At 38.5% G+C, this 19,402-nt stretch overlaps 1 protein-coding gene across 8 annotated transcripts in view; it reads left to right on the top strand.

Moving 5' to 3' along the window:
• Nucleotides 1–19,021, top strand: part of CCDC186 (coiled-coil domain containing 186) — a 39,381-nt gene extending 20,360 nt beyond the window's left edge. For 6 of the 8 annotated variants that reach the window (XM_054831275.1, XM_054831273.1, XM_054831277.1 and 3 more), the window contains 13 exons: nt 113–241; nt 1,181–1,393; nt 2,898–3,017; nt 3,568–3,693; nt 4,014–4,112; nt 4,864–4,950; nt 5,745–5,887; nt 8,850–9,105; nt 9,746–9,935; nt 11,040–11,120; nt 12,907–13,117; nt 14,163–14,382; nt 15,072–19,021. In XM_054831275.1, the coding sequence (XP_054687250.1) occupies nt 113–241; nt 1,181–1,393; nt 2,898–3,017; nt 3,568–3,693; nt 4,014–4,112; nt 4,864–4,950; nt 5,745–5,887; nt 8,850–9,105; nt 9,746–9,935; nt 11,040–11,120; nt 12,907–13,117; nt 14,163–14,382; nt 15,072–15,155 (1,959 nt within the window). In that variant the 3' untranslated portion in view covers nt 15,156–19,021. Of the gene's footprint in view, nt 1–112; nt 242–1,180; nt 1,394–2,897; nt 3,018–3,567; nt 3,694–4,013; nt 4,113–4,863; nt 4,951–5,744; nt 5,888–8,849; nt 9,106–9,745; nt 9,936–11,039; nt 11,121–12,906; nt 13,129–14,162; nt 14,383–15,071 lie in introns of those variants that run through there. The other 2 variants (XM_054831274.1, XM_054831278.1) reach the window with 2 other exon arrangements.
• The last annotated feature ends 381 nt before the right edge of the window (nt 19,022–19,402 follow it).

The raw sequence follows: 19,402 nt of genomic DNA on the forward strand, positions 1-19,402 counted from the left end.
TGCAGGTAAGTACCTGTTGAAGCTTCTAATTTTGTCTGAAATGTTCCTGCCTGTACAAAACATGATCAAAGTCTTATTTTCCCTATAATTATATCATAATGTTGTCTTTTAGCTGGAAGCAAGAATGGAAGAGCTTAATAAAGAAGTGAAAGCTAATAAGGACAAACTTTTAACTCAAGATGCAGCAGCCAAAAATGCTATTCAGCAGTTGCATAAAGAGATGGCCTTTAGAATGGAACAGGTAATATGGAAAACCTTTAATTATTGAACATCTTATGAACAAACTTGGTTCTTGTAGGAAACATGCAGCCTAGGTTGTTAGATCACTAGGTAAGTAAACATTTTCCAAAATTGGAACTACTAGCATGCGGTTATATATGCATTTTTGATAACTGGCATCAGTGAATTTCTAAATAGCTGTTAACGTTCTAGAGTGCCTGATAACTCTTTAATGCGTATGTTTATATGTATGGAATTCAGCCCTCAATGAAACCTCGTTTTCCTTACCTGTAGGCTGATCTTCATTCAAAAAGAGATAAAAGCTGGTAGTGGTTTTTTCAGGCAGGCTATAACAAAATTAGTATTCTTCTCAACTCCAGCACAAAACTCTTATTTTGTCTCATGTATTACTGAGAGCTGAGATTATTTTTTTTTTCCCTTCTTAATAGCATATTATGCCAAGTATTTTCTCTATTGTATGAATTCTAAAGCTCAATGTATGCTGCTTTTTTTTTTAATTTGAAGCAGAATTTGTTAGTGCTGGGGCAGGGGGGGATCTGTAAAAATAAGCCACTTGAAAAATAAACCACTGGATAATGACTGTGTAGTTGTCATGTGGACAAGGGAAGACAGAGGACTAGTACTGAGTATTTGCAAATTTATTTTCTTACTAAAACTTTACCAAATACACTTCTTTTTGTTCTGAAACAACAAATTATATTCCAAATTACTAATGTATTGATAAGTCATTTGAGATGTTTATCTGCGAAGCTGCAGGTGCTTTTTTATATATATATACACACACACAGTTAGAAGCGGAATCTAATGTTAGACTTTGCAAAGCTGAGACAATTTTGAGTCCTACTTTATTATGCTACACTATTGAAAATATCCAGTAGTGTCTTATAAAAGCTAATTATGAAATACAAGATCAATTCATTCTATTTTAATATTTTTGAAGGCAAACAAGAAATGTGAAGAAGCACGCCATGAAAAGGAAACAATGGTGATGAAATATGTCCGAGGGGAGAAGGAATCACTTGACCTCCGAAAGGAAAAGGAGATACTTGAGAGAAGAGTGAGAGATGCAAACAAAGAAATAGAAAAGCATACTAATAAAATCAAACAACTTTCTCAGGAAAAAGGAAGATTGCACCAGCTCTATGAAACTAAGGTGCTCTAAGTATTGCTATATGGCTTGAGCGAATGGTTAAAAGCGCTATCAGAACACAACAACCTTTTCACTTGTTTGCTGTTCTACTTGGTGAAAGGAACCTGTTTTCATTTAGTTTTGCTGTATAGCTTGATAAACCCCTTTCCTCCAAGGGAAGGGGAAGAAGTTACTGAGTTCTCATTGTCATCTTTTTGAAGTTCCTTTTAATATTTCTCTGAATATTCGTTTGTGAAACATTAGGGTTTTTTGACAAAATTGAAAAGACTGCTTGTTGCAGGTGCCTGGATTTTGAGGGAATTTCTAGCTTGTTTGTTTGGATTTTCTTTTTTCTTTAAAAACTGCAATGACATTAAATTATTGCAGTCTTTTTTGCTATTTTGTATTCTCTTTAGTACTGCTAAATACCAGTAAAAAAGCAATAGGGTTTTTCAGGCCCAATTAAAAAAAAATGCCGTTATTTTTTAGAAGCCATGAAGAGATTCCCACCAGCCTCTTAAATTATCCAGGCCTTTTTGTTTTGTGCTTCACAACTCTATTTTATGTGAAAGATCCCAAAATTGAAAAATTAATAGGGTTCAAACTTTAATTCGTCCCTCTTCTGAGCAATTGTACTATGCACAGAGGGATCAGAAAAATACATCTGAATAAAAGCCCTAAAAAGTACACTTCTTAAACAAAAAATCACCTCAGTGTCCTCTCTCACATGAACAGGAAGTGGGAGCATGACTTCAGGTTTCCTAAACAAAACTTAACATACTATCTATCTTCATAACTCCTGAGGATTACACTAGAGCCTTACAGGAATCGTACTGCTCTCATATGGTGCTGCTTTAAACTTTTTCGGGAAGATGAGCCTATTGCTTCAGAAACACATTTGGAAATTTGGCTTAATGCAGTGTTTTGTGGATACTGGTATAGAAGGTTACACCAGCAGTGGCTTCTGTTAACATCCTTTTCTTGGCACAGGTTAATGATTTGACTTGCATACATTTTGTATGTATTTGACTTGCATTGCATTTCTGTGAGTCAGTGCTCACACTAGTCTGCACTTGTGTAGTTGGTAATACCATTCTATTGGTGTCACGGTTTTTGTCCGTAGTCTTGTATAATATATGACTATACCACTTTGAACCTATGTTTCCTCATCCTTTTGCCAAAAAGGAACAAAAAGAGGACTGTGCAGCTTACCCAGGTGGTACTTATTTTAGATCAGAACTCTAGGCTGTTCTTTGCATTTTAACAGATATGTAACATTAATGTATACTAACAGTAATGCAGTCTTACCTTGCTATTCAAACCAGAGCACTAATGTTTCTTTCACTGGATTATGGGCTAAAGCATTACTGAGCGCTCTCAAGTATGTGTGTGCTTTTGCAAAATCCACATAGTAAGGGGGAAAAAAAACCCCAAACCCCACATTTGACACTTGAGCAGGAGTCTTGTTGTAGAAGCACTGGATGATACAAATCTATAAAATAAAATAAAATCTCTGAAATCTTCTTAGGATGGTGAAGCCACTCGACTCAACAGAGAAATGGAAAAATTGAAAGAAGAAATCAATTCTCATGTTATCAAAGTAAAATGGGCTCAGAACAAATTGAAAACAGAAATGGATTCACATAAGGTTAGTGAAGTAGTACTGATACCATGGCATGAAAATATAGTCAGAGGAATGTAGTTGGTGTACTGTTTACTTTTTATATAGTATTAAAATCTGTTTCTAAAGTGTTTTTTGTTTAATTTGAATACCCACAGCAAAAGTCAGAATAATGCTCTTAAAGATATTGATAGTGAAATGGAAATGTTGAAAGGATGTGAGGGGAGTATGTATTGGGGGATTCTGTTTAATATTTCTGTTTAATCTGATCAACTTTTTTTTTAATATGAATTAACTGTCAGTTTAGTTCTTATGTGATAGTTAAATCTATCATCTGAAAATGTGCATGGCACATAACTGAGGATCCTTTTGTTCTGCTTTCAGTGTTGGAACAAATGAAATTGCATAAAGTAATAGTTGAATGGAAACAAGAAGAAAATAATGCTGGATGGGGTTTTTTGTTCTTGTTGTTAATTCTTTCCAGACTGAAATAGGAAGCTTTTATGATGAGAAATGCTTTTCCCAGATTAAGTTAGATAAACAGGTTTAACCCATTATTTATTACTGTTTTTTGTAGGAAACCAAAGAACGTCTCAAAGATGCAATGACAAAATTAACTGAAGCAAAAGAAGAAGCAGACCAGATAAGGAAAAACTGTCAAGAAATGATAAAAACCTATCAAGTAGGCACATTTTCTCAGGAGGTGAAATTAGTGTTTAGCATCTGAGTTGTCTTTTTCCTTCTCTTTCTAGCTTACACTGTAGCAGGGAAGAGTTCTCTTGTGTGAGCTGCAAAGCTGATGTGGCTGTTCACTTATTTCTTTACTTGGAAAGTTGTTAAATAAAAACTAAACTGTTTGCCTTGATTGGCATGCAGTGGAGGGGGTCTGTCTTGGCATGTTGGGAATTATTAGATGTGTACCTACAGAAAAGACTCAGTGATGTGAAAAGCTGTCTGCTCATAAAACTAAAAAGGGGAATGTAAAATTCTAATACTGTACTTACATTTCTTAAATCCTTTTAGGAGTCAGAAGAAATTAAATCAAATGAATTGGATGCAAAACTCCGAGTAACTAAAGGAGAACTAGAGAAACAAATTCAGGAGAAGTCTGATCACCTAGAGGTAAATATGTGATGCACGGAGTCAACACAGTTGGCAACTTAGTAGTTAAGAATGCCATGAGGTTTTAATTTTGAGAATCTTATTTTAAGCTGCTTACAATTTTTGCCAAATGTTTTTCTTTACTACATCCCAGGTGTCTGCCTCCAGCCCTGCCTTTTGGAGGATTTTTTTAGCTATTACCTTGGATTCGCTTTTTGAAAACAAAACTTATGGGAAAAACATGATACAATGAGGACGAAATAACTGCTCTTTCATTTACAAACATGAATGTTGCTGTCATTTAGAGTACAAATTCAGATGGATAGGCAGGCCTTTCTCTGGTCAGTATTTTGCCATGCTATATGGCAAGGAGTGACAGGGAACAGCCTCTGTTCTGTGTAGAGGCTTGTTAGCCAAAAAGCTAAATTCTCTAATGATTTAGTACTGCTCACAGCTCATACGTTCATATGCCATCTTCAGAGTTAACCACATTTCAGCTTGCCTAGAACTTTCCCCAGGGGCTGTTGTGGCATAGATTTGTACACCTAAAACTAGAGTGTGTAAGCTCACTTTTGCTCTCAGTTCTGAGAATAAAGAAGCTTCTAAGCTTTGCTTTGCTTTTTGATTAAGTAAAACAAACCTTTAGGGTACCTGTTCTGCCTCAAGCCCTCTCAGCTGTTGTGTTAGCCTACATTGGCCTAGATTATTTTGACATCCCAGGAGATGCCACTGTCCATTTAGATTTCTCAAGGAGATTATTACTCTTTAAAAGGTGCATCATGCAAAAATAAAAGAACTGGAAGACTTGAAGAGAACATTTAAAGAAGGCATGGATGAGCTTCGAACACTGAGAACAAAGGTAATGTTCTGTATTGAAATGCAGTGGGGCTAAAGGCATACTGTTGGGTTTTGGAACAAGACTATATGCAATCTATTAATTGCATTTTTACTTCTTTTGGAATAAACAGTGTGATTAAAGACTGGCTGGCATGAGACTGGAAGCGATACGTAACTGTTGACGCTGGGTAGCCTTTCTTAGGGAGTATCAGTTGATCCGTAGTACAACAATGTTTTGTTTCATGGTATGCACCTCATTTTGATTGAAAAGTTGTGAGAAACATTTTAGTAAACGTATCGTAAACTGAATAACTTAGGAAAATGAAAAATACTTGTAAACTTTTCCAACCCATGAAGCTAGTTTTGTAGAGTTCGTAAGCGTGACCTCTGGTAAGGAGTGTATGCTATCCATAACTTCTGAACTGTCTATATGTAGATTAGCATGCCAGTCCCTCTATCCAGAGCAGGGGTTTAGCTCAGCAGGACCTGAGAAAAAGGGAGGAAGATGTAATAAAGTGTTGGCTTGGTAACTGCGGAAAGATGATGTCTTTGGATCCTGATCCAGTAGACTGATAAGTTTGAGTCTTTGAACAAAACTAATGTTAATCACACTAGTTTAATTTTTTTCCTTTTTCTTTGTCTGTTTATTTTTCTGACTATATTTGATCTGAAATACTGGGTGTATTGTTCTAAGCTACTTGGAACCACCAAAAAATAACACAGGAATACAACAATCTAGACATTTGATCAGAATAACTCAGCTCTGAAGATTGGGAGAATAAATAGTTTCTGATTTATTTTTTTTTTTCTATTTAGGTAAAGTGTCTAGAGGACGAGCGTTTAAGAACAGAAGATGAGTTATCCAAGTATAAAGAAATTATTAATAGACAGAAAACTGAAATTCAGAATTTGCTGGACAGAGTCAAAACTGTAGATCGTCTGCAGGATCAACATCAGAGGTACAGCTTTGAGGAATTATTTAAAAGATTATCTGGGATGTGGAAAGTTTTTCTGTATTGAAATTATTGATCCTTTAAAATGTATTGTAATTTGAAGAATCCCTGTCCTAATTTAAGTGTTTTTCTAATCAAAATCAATATTGGTAGTACTCTAGATAACCTTGGTGTCCCCTTATAAGACAAGGGAATTGAGACTGATAAATCTAACTCAACATCTTTCATTATTAGAATAAGAAGTGCTAGCTTTCTGGCACACTTTATAGGAAGTTATGTCTTCTAGGTGTCTGCCCAGCACAGGTTTTATTGAACAATTGGGGAAGAGCAACTAATCTGGAAAGATAGATTTTTTTTTTTTCAAAATTATAACAGATTAGTGAACGTATTTAACAAAGAATTTTATATATTTGACAGATGTTGTATTCAGATAGTGGGGACCACTTGTATTTTTAATGAACTGGAATTCATTCTGTTGTGTCAAAAGTTTGCTCATTTAAGAATGTAAGGGAAACAATCTCAGAAGAGTTGGGTTTGTGGCCACTTCAGGAGTGTCTGAGCACAGTCATGTTTCTATATGGTACATAAGGACAAGAATATACAAATGCTATCCACCGATTCTACTGGTGTTGCACAAATGGAGAGAGACAAATGTCAGATAAGCAGAACCACCAATGTGTCCTTCCCGTGCTTTTAAATAGTTTTTATTTATTATTGAAAAATATTTCAGTGATTATATGCCTTCCTCAGGGTTTAGAGAAAGAAGCATTTTCCATTTGCTATGGTGCTGGTCAGCTATATTGGCACCATGTCATCAACCTTTCTAGGGAAATGGCAACGTGTTAGAGACAACTGAAGCTTACCCTTTGATCAATAACAGCTATTTTTCACTTGGGATCTTGCCAAATGAATTAAAATGACTGTGATCACAGTGCAAAACTACAAATGCGTTTTTCCAGTTATCTTTTCCTCTCAGTAATTGAGACATGCTTAAATATCTGTTACTCCTATTCGATTTGGATAATTTTTTTAAGTATCCTTCCCACACAACACTTATTATCCCTACATCAAGTTTCATATTGTCATTTACTTCTCTTTTAGAATGATTTTAACATGTTTCCAGTACTCCTTAGAATGTTTGATAAAGTTGTGGAGTCTCAACCAGAGTTTTAAAACTTGAACCAGTAAATTTCCATTATCATCTATGAAAGAGAAATCCTGGAATCTTGACCACTGCTTTTCTTGTTGTTTTGTAGAATAAGTAAACTTTCTGCCTTCATTTTCTTGGAAGCAAATGGAAGGAATTTCATCTTAATTCACACAAAATCTTATCTATTTTCTTGATGAGAAAAGAACACAGGAGGCAGGTTTCTTTAGCCTAGGGAGAAGACAGAAGGGAGGTGTCCTTAAATGTATGAAAGGCTACGATAAAAGGAATGTTTAGCTATCCTTGTTCGCAGGAGGAAGGATAAAAATAGAGTTTTGCAGGAAGGATGGTTTTAGGTTGAATGCTGGTAAGAACTTCATGGTTGAGCTGGATACTGATTACCTCCAGTATTGCCTGGTCTCCTTCATTGGAGAACTTTAAGGATAAGCTAGAGATCTCTTTTAGGATGGTCTAAACATTTAATTCAACCCTGTTAGTTCAACCCTGACTGTTAACTAGAGATTTCTCCAGTCGTAATGAAACAACGTATTTGGAAATGTAAAATATAAGCATAGCCTTCTGGCATAGGTTTTTAAATGGGAGCTATAGGTGAGATATTTTGCATCATAAATGGCTGGGGGGGGGAATCAATGCTGTAGGTGTTAAGTCTTTTGAAAGGTGGAATTAGGCTAAAAAAGACTGGAAGGGCACTGTGCATTACATTTTATGTATCCTTTGATAGTGCAATACTAGCTAACTTCTGTTTTCATTAACCACGTGAACTCTTCATTTTGGTAGTTCCAGTAGAATTCAGTTACTTAGTTTTACAAAATTATAGTTCACTTTCAGAATTATTAATGATTTGGATTGCCTGAGCCTCACCTCTGTTTGAAGAAGCATGTTGATATGGGGTTGTTGATTTAAAGTAAATTGAGCCTCCTGGTAATTACGCTGACAGGGAATTAAATGAGATGTGTGCCCTTGCTTTGTATAACTTTAATTTTATTTTTGAATTTGAATATACACACTCCCTATGAGAAAGAGAGGTGAGGGTTTTTCTGCTGATGTTGGAAGGTAAGGTTTTAGAAAGGTGTAGAAAATCCTATGATTGAAGAATTAATGAAATAATATTGCAAGAACAAATGAAAGAGGACATTTTTAATCTGTAACTTGTTTAAGAGCTCTTTAATTTAGAAATTAATCTCAATCACTTTCTCTGAAATGTTGATCATAACTCAAGATACGGCCTTTCTCACTCAAATTATTTGCAAGTGATAGATCAAAAGTATCCTGATAGGAGTGCTTCAGTAGAAACAAGAACTTGTTTTGTAGAGGATAGGGGGAGTAAGACAGATCCTTTGAATTGGAGCTGCACTGCTTGGGTAAGGATATTTGAGAAGTCACCGTACTGCTCTCCTGGAAGAGCTCATCTCTTAAAGGCAAGCCATCTTGCAGAATGACCACCTTTGTTGGATTTGCAGACCTTCCTCTTATCTACAGGATCTGGTTTTGAGGGTTTTCTTTATACCCTACACTGAAACTCATGAAGTTGAATACAGAGAGATGGTCTTCCCTGAGGAAGCTAATGACTGCGTGTCCTTCTGTGGATACAGATATTTGTCACTTCAGCTGTACAGCATGTCATGAAATGGAACTTGCAAACTCTCTTGGCATTTAAAACCATCCAGTGACTAAGAGATGCCCAAGGGTCATTAATTGTTCCTCTGCCTTGTTTGGTCTTGACCTGAATGCTTTTATTTCAATAAGGTTTCATATCTTTAAGCTCAGGTTATCCCTAATAAGATACAATTGTTTTGACAGAGATGAACAAGAAATCAGTGCTTTAAAGGAAGAAGTAGATGGTTTCAATTCTCTAATTGCTGATCTCCAGAAGGACATTGAAGGTAGTCGGAAAAGAGAATCTGAGCTATTGATATTCACTGAAAAATTAACCAGTAAGAATGCACAGCTTCAGTCTGAAAACAATTCCTTACAGAGCCAGTTGGATAAGCTTTCTTACAGTGAAAGAGAGCTGCAGAATCAGCTGGAATGTGTTCAACAGACTAAAGATGATCTGGTGAGTACAGTGTGCAGCTTGTTTTTTGCACTAGTGAGATCTGTGATACTGTTAAAGATGTGGCACATGAATTCCACCTTGTGTCTTTACTTACCTGACTGCAATTTCTCATTAAGTTTGCCAATTTGATAGAATAATAGCAGCAGGATATGTACACCTCACCTTTCTAAGGGGAAAGAATTCCTGAGGCGCATTGCACTGGAATGAGGGGGTGTTACTGTGTTGCTGTTTAAGTACAGAGTTGTTCTCTGTGCAACTGTCACTGAAACAATTGGAAGATTGCAATTTGTCTGTGAAATTTATCACTGTAAACTGTTTCTTAGGTCCTGTTAGTACTATGAGATAAACGTAATTTTTAATAAACTTAGTGTGTCATGAAAGACAGTGTGACTGCACTGTACAGCTCTGCATGGCTCTGTACTGTATCATGTAGATGTTTTGGAGATAGTTCAGGAGTCTTACTGCAGCGTTGCATTGTGCTGCATATTCATTTGTAGTGATAGTGTTTAGCCTAAATAATAAATGTAAAATGTGAATGATTCTCAGGTGAAAAGTGAAGTGCAGAGCTAGGGCTGTTGAGCATACAGTATGGTTAGGCTGGAATTTTTTTTATATGACTGAAATAAAACTACAATTTCAGGCCACCAAGTTGCAGAAGGAGGAGGATCAGCGAAAGCTAGAGGTTGAAACGCTACAGGCTCAGCTAGCTTCAGAGCAGAAAGAACTAACGGCGCTGAAGACCCACGTGGATGAAATGAAAGATGAACTGGCTACGCAGAAGCGCAAACATGCAGCAAACCTGAAAGATCTCACAAAACAACTTCAGCTAGGTTGAAATTATTTTCAGATATAATGATCAGCCCCATCTGTAAGCCCCTTCACAGTGTCTTGTAGAGACGAAGGTCCTGTCTGTGTATGCACACTGAGTGTAGCCCTTCAAGTTGTCCCCATCCCTAAAGACAGTGAGAGTGAGTGAGCAAGTTAGATCTTGGGGAAACTGCAGTTACAGCAAACAGACCTTGGTGTCAATTTTCAGTCTGAAATACAACTTTTCAGATGGGCTTAGACATAAAATGAAAGAATTATTTCAAAAGAGCTTGGCCTTTGTTATCATGTCTGTGACTACTGAAATGTCACTGTGGGTATATATGGATCCTGGTCTGTGTAGGAGTATATTCAAAAGTTGCTAGAAGTTTCCTAGTTGCTGACTGTATCAGGAATTGCTGGTGACAGTTATTTTTAGTATATTAAACAGAGAGCTTCAGTTTTTAAAGATGGCTATGGAGAGACTGAAGACTAATTTTATCAACAAGTAGAAATCATTAAATACCCAATAATGCATATGCTCTGAACACAGATTTGAATATAATCAAATCTGTTTGACATGTATTTGAAATAAGAGATCCTATTGGCATTGTGCAAGACAAGTTCCATGTCTGTGTGTGTGTGTATGTATGTGAACAGCTGTGCGCTTTGCTTCTTGATCCCTACTGAATGAGTGGTGCTTCTGGCACAAGTACTACACTCAGCTCCCAGTAGTGGTGTATTAATGCAATCCTGGAACAGAGCTGCCGTTCAGTAGTTATTTATATGGTAGTCCTAATCAAAAGTAAAATCAAATTTCAATCTTACCGTTCCCAGTTCATAATATGTATGATATTACCCCTTTCAACTGGCAACTGCTGCAGGGTGTAGGGATCTTGGTGGATGTTGCATCCAGGTGCTTCATGGTTGGGGGCGGGGGGGGGGGGGGGGGTTGTTTGGTCTTGGGTTTTTTCCCCAAAGATTTTTAGTTGCTACTGTTATCTTTCAGTTGTCAAGCCATGTTAAATTAGTGCAGGTCAGAGAAGATTAGAGTTTTTGTATGTTGTGTAACACTATGATTTTGGGTTTTTAATCTGCTCTTGGTAACTATCATTTTATTATACTTTTAGCACGGAGGAAATTGGATCAGATGGAAAATGGTAATTATGACAAAGAAGTCAGCAGCATGGGGAGCCGTTCCAGTTCATCAGGTAATATAGCACATAGCAGGGCTGCCAAAACAATTCTTCGATCTTAATAAGGTTGCCATGGTGTGCTGCCGTGAGCCTTGCTCTTTCTGTGGTTTGTGCATATGCAGCGTGTGGGCAGCGTGTATGCAGCTGACAAAATAGCCTTTAATCACCAAAATGCAGTTGTAAGTGCTTATTCTTATAACAAGATTAAAGTTTAATGTTTATAATGTTTATATATTTTGGTTCTTTTTAAATGCCTACCTTTTAATTTTGTTGCTTTTATGTTTGGAGGAAGCTCAGAGGACTCCAGTTTGTAGAGGACCCTCTTAAATGCTGCCGGAGGCAAACCAGAAATGAGCAGTGGCTTCCAATGTTGTTTAATTGCACTATTGACAATTGCAACTCTGTAAATGATAAATCAATTAGCATGTTTAGAGGCATCAGTGTATTTGTGTAAAATTCATTACTTTCTATCGGGTTAGAAGTAAAGTGGTTATCTTTAGCACTGAAACCAACATGTGTTTTCTTCCTCACTATCTTTGGGTTTTAAGTTCTGTCAGTGTATAAGAGAGAGAAATACTTAGAGAGAAGAGTAGAAAGAAAAGAAAATATTTCAAGCTCTAAGTGATCAGTGCTGCAGAGTATTTTATACATAGGGCTTTTGTCAGGCTGTACACAGTTATTATAGTGGTGTAATTTTAGTGGACCCCAAACCAGATATGTTTAAAATCGGCTCAGTCTTTTACGAAGTAATATTAATGAAAGTGAAGGTACTTATGCAGGAATAAGCATTACTGAAGTAAGCACGCTTATGTTAAAGGAACTATGCCCACTGCTGTTTGAGCGTGTATCATTTAAATGGTATAAGGATTGCTTATCTAAAAACCCACTAATATATAAGGGAAACTGACATTCTGAAGAAAATATCCTAAGCTACTGAAATGTAATGAATGCATGCACTGCACTAGTGGAGATGTTTTACCTGATAGAATCATTGAATGGTTTGGGTTGGAAGGGACCTCAAAGATCATCTAGTTACAACCCCTCTGCCACAGGCAGGGACACCCTCCACTAGCCCAGGTTGCCAAAAGCCCCATCCAACATGGCCTTGAACACTTCCAGGGAGGGGGCCTCCACAACCTCTGTGGGCAACCTGTTCCAGTGCCTCACCACTCTAACAGTCAAGAATTTTTTTCTAACATCTAATCTAAATGTCCCCTCCTTCATCTTAAACCCATTACCCCTTGTCCTGTCACTACACTCCCTGGTAAACAGTCCCTCACCATCTTTCCTGTAGGCCCCTTCAGGTACTGGAAGGCCGCAATTAGATCTCCCTGGAGCCTTCTCTTCTCCAGGCTGAGCAATCCCAACTATCTCAGCATGTCCTCGTAGGAGAGGTGCTCCAGGCCTCTGATCATCTTTGTGGCCTCCTCTGGACTCTCTCCAACAGCTCCATGTCTGTCTTGTACTGGGCCCCAGAGCTGGACGCAGTACTCCAGGTGGGGTCTCACAAGAGCGGAGTAGAGGGGCAGAATCCCCTCCCTCGACCTGCTGGTCACGCTGCTTTTGATGCAGCCCAGGACACGGTTGGCTTTCTGGGCTGCAAGCGCACATTGCTGGCTCATGTTGAGCTTCTCATCAATCAAGTACCCCCAGGTCCTTCTACTCAGGGCTGCTTTCAATCCATTCCCCGCCCAGCCTATAGTTGTGCTTGGGATTGCACCGACCCACGTGCAGGACCTTGCACTTGGCCTTGTTGATATAAAAGCAAAAAGAGCTTTTACAAACATGGATGTATTGGCAGGGTCCCTTAATGCGCGCAGCAGCAATGAGGATCGGTCACCTGAGAATACTGGATCTTCAGTAGCTGTGGACAGCTTCCCAGAGGTGGACAAGTCTGTCTTGGTTGAAAGAATACTAAGGCTACAGAAGGCACATGCTCGAAAAAATGAAAAGATGGAGTTTATGGAGGATCACATTAAACAACTCGTGGAGGAAATCAGGAAAAAAACAAAGTACGTTCCGAGTTCTGTTCATACAGTTTTTCAGTGTTGAACTGGTGCACTAGACAAGTATCTGAATTTTGTGTAAGACAAGTAATTGTTTAAATGGAAATATTTAAAACAATAAAAATATGACAGTAGATCTCAAAGGTAGGATTAGTCTTGGGGTTTTTTTCCTCCTTATCTTTCCCCAGCAGTGACAGTTGCTGAGTTGTTTACTACTAAAAAATTTCAGGAGGAATAGAATGGTGCAAGTGGTTTTTTTGGTAGCAAAATGGTCACCAGGTGGCTGATTTGAGGTGGACTGCTGCCACTGGCTAACAGAAAAGTCCATTCTCTTCATGTGCTTAAAAGGATGCTGATAGTAAGTGTTTATTTTGGAAGGAGAATCTGCATCATTCCAGATGGTATTCTGGCATGTGTATCAGACAACGTGTCTGAGCCAAAGGTGGTCGGTATTTAACGTGTGAGACAAGATTCCACATGATGGAAATACCATCTTACAGGGTGATGTCTGGAACTTCAGTGAGGAGGGGAAGAAGTTGTGGCATATACCTTCCTCTGGATAGTACAGTTGTCTGTTAAGTATAGTCCTTGGTTAATGCACCTATACATTTATGTCCATCTAGTACCATTTCATAGAACATGACGACAGCTTGTGAAGACTTTTGAGCAGAGACTTTGTAATTTTTGTCTTACCTGTTGAAAGCTTAAGGTTCCCCATCTGGAGTCATTCAGCAAAGTAGAGAGAGGCATTTTTTAAGTACCTTTTTTGATCCAGTAGCAATATTTCTCAAATTCTCAAAATACTTCTAAATATGTAAACCTCACGCATTGTCGTGATTCAGCTTACCAGTATCTCCAAGGACACTTGTGGTATCCCAGGTTTTCCTCTGACCTAGAAATTGCAGGAGTTGATTTTTACTGCCTCTTCAGTAATACAGTATTACTTGAAAATAAAATTACTCTTATGTCAGGAATCTGAAGTTACTTCAATGTCTGACTTTTCACTGCCTTGTAATGCTATAATGTGTTTTTAATTTTTTTTTCCCCCCAGAATTATTCAGAGTTACATTTTGCGGGAAGAAGCTGGAACACTATCATCAGAGGCCTCTGACTTCAACAAAGTACACTTGAGTAGACGGGGCGGGATTATGGCATCTCTGTATACATCTCATCCCGCAGATAGCGGTCTCACATTGGAACTCTCCTTAGAAATAAACAGGAAGCTGCAGGCCGTTTTAGAAGATACGTTACTGAAAAATATTACATTGAAAGTGAGTAGCTATGCCAGTTCTTCAGCATATCTTGTGGTTCTGAGATACTGCCTTCAAAGAGATGTGTGCTAATAAAAGAAGGAGGCTTTTCAGAAGTCAGCTCATTGTGAATTGGTGATGCTGATAGCATTGGCTTAATCAAAGGGTTCTGTAACACAATCTACGCTGAACCTCTGTTTTGGGACCCTCATTGTACCCAGCACTAATGGGCTGCTGCTTGAAATAAATTCTGGGCTGCTTGTGCATTGAGGAGGGAAGAGCCTCTCTGTGCTTTCCCCCAGTAATGTGGGCATGGGCTCTGTGTGCCTGGCCCTGTGCAGCAGCTGGGTACCCTGTGGAGCTCTTGGGGCAGCGTGTCTGCTGCAAGGGAAAGATGGCAGGCTGGAAAATGTGCAGGCTGCCAGCTGGACTGCAGCGTTCTGCAGAAGTTGCAGATCTCTTCCTGCAATTATCATTCCCTTTGAACACTATGCTTTCCAGACAGCCTGTAGAATATTAGTAACTGCAAAAAAAGACTTGCTGAGAGTTTTGCGTCCTTTATTGAGGTTGGTTTTCTCCAACTCTGTCTAATCATTTGCGCTTTTTCTGGATACTTGAATGTATCAACCTGCTGACATAAACAGCATTTTGTGCTGATTGACTCACTTTCCCTGTATAACTTACCCTATCCTTTTTTTTTCCCCCCAAAGGAAAACCTTCAAACTCTAGGAACAGAAATAGAACGGCTTATTAAACACAAGCATGAACTGGAACAGAGAATAAAGCAGACATAACTAAAACTTTTATGGAATAACCAACATGAAGATGCAGAAAAGGCAGGTGCTACAGACCACTGTTTTTTAACATTTTTCCTGACATTTGATTACCTGCCAGCACAAGCATCTGGTATTTTGCATATACAGCCTTTAACCATACAGGCTTACTTGTGTGAGAGATCTACAGGGTTTGGCATCAACATGGTTCTGTCTACCCAATACCAGCTGAGATGTTGCTGAATTTTACTACACACTACACTTATTTGAAGTGGCGTACAGATGCTTTGCAGTACATACTATGTTTTGGGTGAGTTGCAGTGAGATTTTAATTTTTGCACTGTATAACTAATCAATCTCTTAATGATGGAGCTTGAAAAAAAAATAAAACCAATTATGTCTTAGTTACTGTTGAACATATCCAGTGTTACTGAGCTTTAAGGGCTTTCAGACATTATTTCCTTTCTTGCATATTATTTCTGATATTTAGGTTGATGAAGCATTTTTGACATACGCATGGAAAAATACTTTGTCACAAAATTTTTGTTTTTAAGTGATGGCCATGATATTGCATATTTTCTGCTTTAGATTAACATTCAACTGGTCAGTTTATTCAGAAGTGAAACAACAGTAAAACTAAGGGATTAAGATGCTTTCTGATTCAGTTGTTGAGTGGGTGTAATTGAAACAAATGTCAATTCAACAAGTCCTGTAAACCCTTGATCGTTAGACATACGAATCTAAAGAAGTCTGATCTCAGATAATTGGTTAATAAAGTTCTCTGGCCTTCTGCATAACTATCAGCATTTAAAAAGAAGGAGTTTCAACTGCCTGTTATGTATGTACAGGTAGGCATCATGATTGCATCTGTTTTCAAAGACAAATGGAAGCTAACTAAATTTTCTCACTAACTGTGGCTAGACCAGCCAGTGAAAGTAATGGTAAGAATGGGAAATATAGCTAAACAGGATTTTAATCTATTGGTTTGACTGTGAAAGTGGCACAGAAAACTGTGCAGCTCCTTAATTTTACTGTTGTGAAGAATTAGTTGGTCAAAATGGCATGAACCGAGAACTGTTACTTAGTCCTTCAGTGGCTGAGAGGGTGATGGAGGAAAAGTATCAAGGTGACAAGATTCTGGTTAGTCACAACATCATGTTCACATTTTAATTCAATGATAATTAATTTACAGGATCTGAAATATCTCTATTCCAGCAGTAAATGCATAGATTTCTGTATTTATTGCCTTTTGACCAAAATGAATTGACTAATCACAATGTAAATATATACTTTGGGTTTTTATTAAATAGTTGAACTTCTATTATAATGAAAAAAGATTCAGTGTACATTTACAATAGCAATGCTTTAGCTATTTTAATTAGAAAGGATACTTGGAGAAGGAGAATCTATCTTATCGCAGGCACCGTTTGCATCATGCACAAAGCAAGGGGCCTGAATCTGGCAGCACACAGGAAAATAATTTATCAAAGCACCTAGGTGACTTAGGGGTGTGTATTCCATTGTTGGGTGCCCCCGAGTCCCTTGAGGTTTGCAGTGAACCAAATTGAGTGAAAGGGCCTGATTTGGTTTGAGTAGTTTGAAGAGAATGAGAAGATTTCCTTTTTACTTTAGAGATAGGCATCTCTGAAAGCCTGGTGGGATCAAGACCTGGTTTGTGGTCCAGAGAGCTTCAGGAGTCTTGGATGGCAGATTCCTTCAGTGTCAAAGGATTAAGTATTTCCTTAGAAAGGGAGAGTGGAAACAAATTATTTAAAACCTGACCAAGCATTGTAGAAACTGTGAGCCTTTAATCCGGGTGGGGTTTTATACATATATTTTTCTAATTCCTGAGAGCAACGGTTATCTGAAGTGTTAGGGAATTTGGACCAGTCCAGTCATGGGACTACCTCTGAGTTACTGTTAAGTGATGTGAAGAGGAGAATACCTGGCTCTGCCGAAACAGATTGGTCATCAGCTTCCAGGAAGCGAACGGGCAGTTGTTTGTGACTGAACTAGAAAGTATTTAGAACAATTTGCATGTTGAAACATAGCTTAGCTCTGTATGTTTGTGTTTTCATGCTTTAATGTACCAGATCTTTAGATATTTTCAGGCACTCAGCTGAATGACTCCAGTATTTTAGATACTATGTTAATATTGTAATCATTTAATGTATGTTCTCCAGATGTACAATGTGAATGAAGGAGAGGTGTGGTGCAGATGGAATAAGTGCAATGACATTGTGGAAATTCTTACTTTTTTGGTATGATTGTTTCTCCTTTTAAGTTATTTGAGAAACTGTTAGCTGTCCTCCTGCCCTGCTGGAAATGCTGCTTCACCTCTGTAGCACTAGTAACTTTTCAGACTACTTTTCTTGGTTATGGAGACACATAAAGCAGCCAAAATATCACGTTGTTTATTGTGCACGGTATTTTCATGGACCAAAGTCATCTTCTACAAGCGTTATTTTAAACATACCTAGTAGAGATGGAAAGTTCATTCTAGCTTGCACACTGGCAAATGACTTTCTATGCAGCAAGCCCAAAATGTGATGAATACGTGGCAGGGTCGGCCAGCAACTTTGCTTAATAAAGTTGCTCATTTGAGAGGCAGCAGTGTATTAGCCATAAAAATGTTGCTGGCAAGCCACCTGCCTGTTGTTTCCATGGTGTAGATTGTCAGGAGTGTAATTTTGTTGGTGCACGTAACAAAAACGCTTCCAATGAAAAGGTGTGTTTCTGTGGAGTGGCTCACACAGGTAAGCACCAGCTGGTGCAGAGTTGGTGCAAGGCTTGTGTAGCAATCACATTTCACTTACCCTTGTTTTGGAAACTTTATATTGTGAACTTGAGATTGAAAACTGTCCTCAGATGAACCAAATTTTAGAGATAAACTGATAAACTAATTTTGAAGCCAGCCTGGAGCAGTTAGCAATGACATACCTGTCATTGAAATTCAGTGTCCATTAGACACGTAATTGCCACAGGCTGCTTTTGAAAATTCCAAGCTTGTAGCTAGTTGTGTCCTACAGGCTTAAACATCTGTTTCTTAAATACTCCGGTGCTCTTTTAATTTAAAATTCGCACATCCAGATGTTGTTAGAGGCCCTACAGGAAAGCTGTCTATGCTTTTCCACCCTCTGTAAAATCCAGCACTATCATTGTCTGAAGCCAGACCCTCTGAAGTACACCGTTTTATGCTATAGAAATCACTGGCTTTCTGCCACGTAGACTTGTGCAGTATTTTTAATTTTAGCCTCCAGAAAACAGTGGGGATGGATTAGTTCCTCAGATAATGTTTTCATCATCATCTGGATACTGCTAGCAACACCTGCAGTATCTCTAGCTAATAAAACTCAAGTTACTCTCTTGCAATGTTTTTCATTACAATATTCTGGTTCATAACTAAAAATAAAAATCAGATCTCTGGCTTCCACTCAGTCGGGTGTAAAGCTGAGTGCCCGCATGCTGCAGAGACCTGGATCGGGGAGGGGGGTTAAGGGAACAAGGTCTGTCCGAACAGGCCTTCACCCTTCCCGCTGTGGATGGAAACAGTTCTGACGGTAGATGTCAGCAGTAGGTGGCACTAGGCATCAGACTTACTGTGTCTCCACAACGACCTGAAACCTGCCGAGGGCAGGCTGCTGCATTGAGAGGGAGCTGGGTGGTGTTTAGAGCTTTTCCAAGGTGAATGGGGGGTACCTTCCCATTTTTGTGTTCTGAGACTATGTTGAATCTTCCAGTATATATATGTATGTTGTCTGAATACACACAGAATGACTATTGAATTAATTTTGTAGATACCTGTTTCTGTATAAAGTTTTTGAAGATATCACTATACATTATGTATATATTGTACTTTGAAATAATAAACATACAAATGTGTGAAAGTCTGGTTTGGGTCTGTGGTTCGTACCGTTGCTGATTTACTGCTGCCTAGCTCAGGATTGTGCTGATAGCTCTCGGTGAAGGCTGGTGGTGGTGGCGACAGGCTGCTCCTAGTTGGATCTTTAGTGAGTGGGAGTCCCCCTTCTCACAGCACAGTAATGTCCTCATGATGCTGGTAAACACCTACTCTGGGCTAAAAGCAGCTTAATTGCCAGCAGACTGTTCCTGCCGGCATGGGTGGTAGGAGGGCACCATTAAAAGCCCCTTCTTGTTTCCCCTCAAGTGGATATAACTCTGTATAACTCTATAATACGAGCTGTGGTGTGAGGCAGCACTGCTACCCACGGCTCCGCAGGGCAACGCTTGCTGCCAGCCTGTACTTT

Source organism: Grus americana, chromosome 7 (assembly GCF_028858705.1).
Source record: "Grus americana isolate bGruAme1 chromosome 7, bGruAme1.mat, whole genome shotgun sequence".
Lineage (NCBI taxonomy): Eukaryota > Metazoa > Chordata > Aves > Gruiformes > Gruidae > Grus > Grus americana.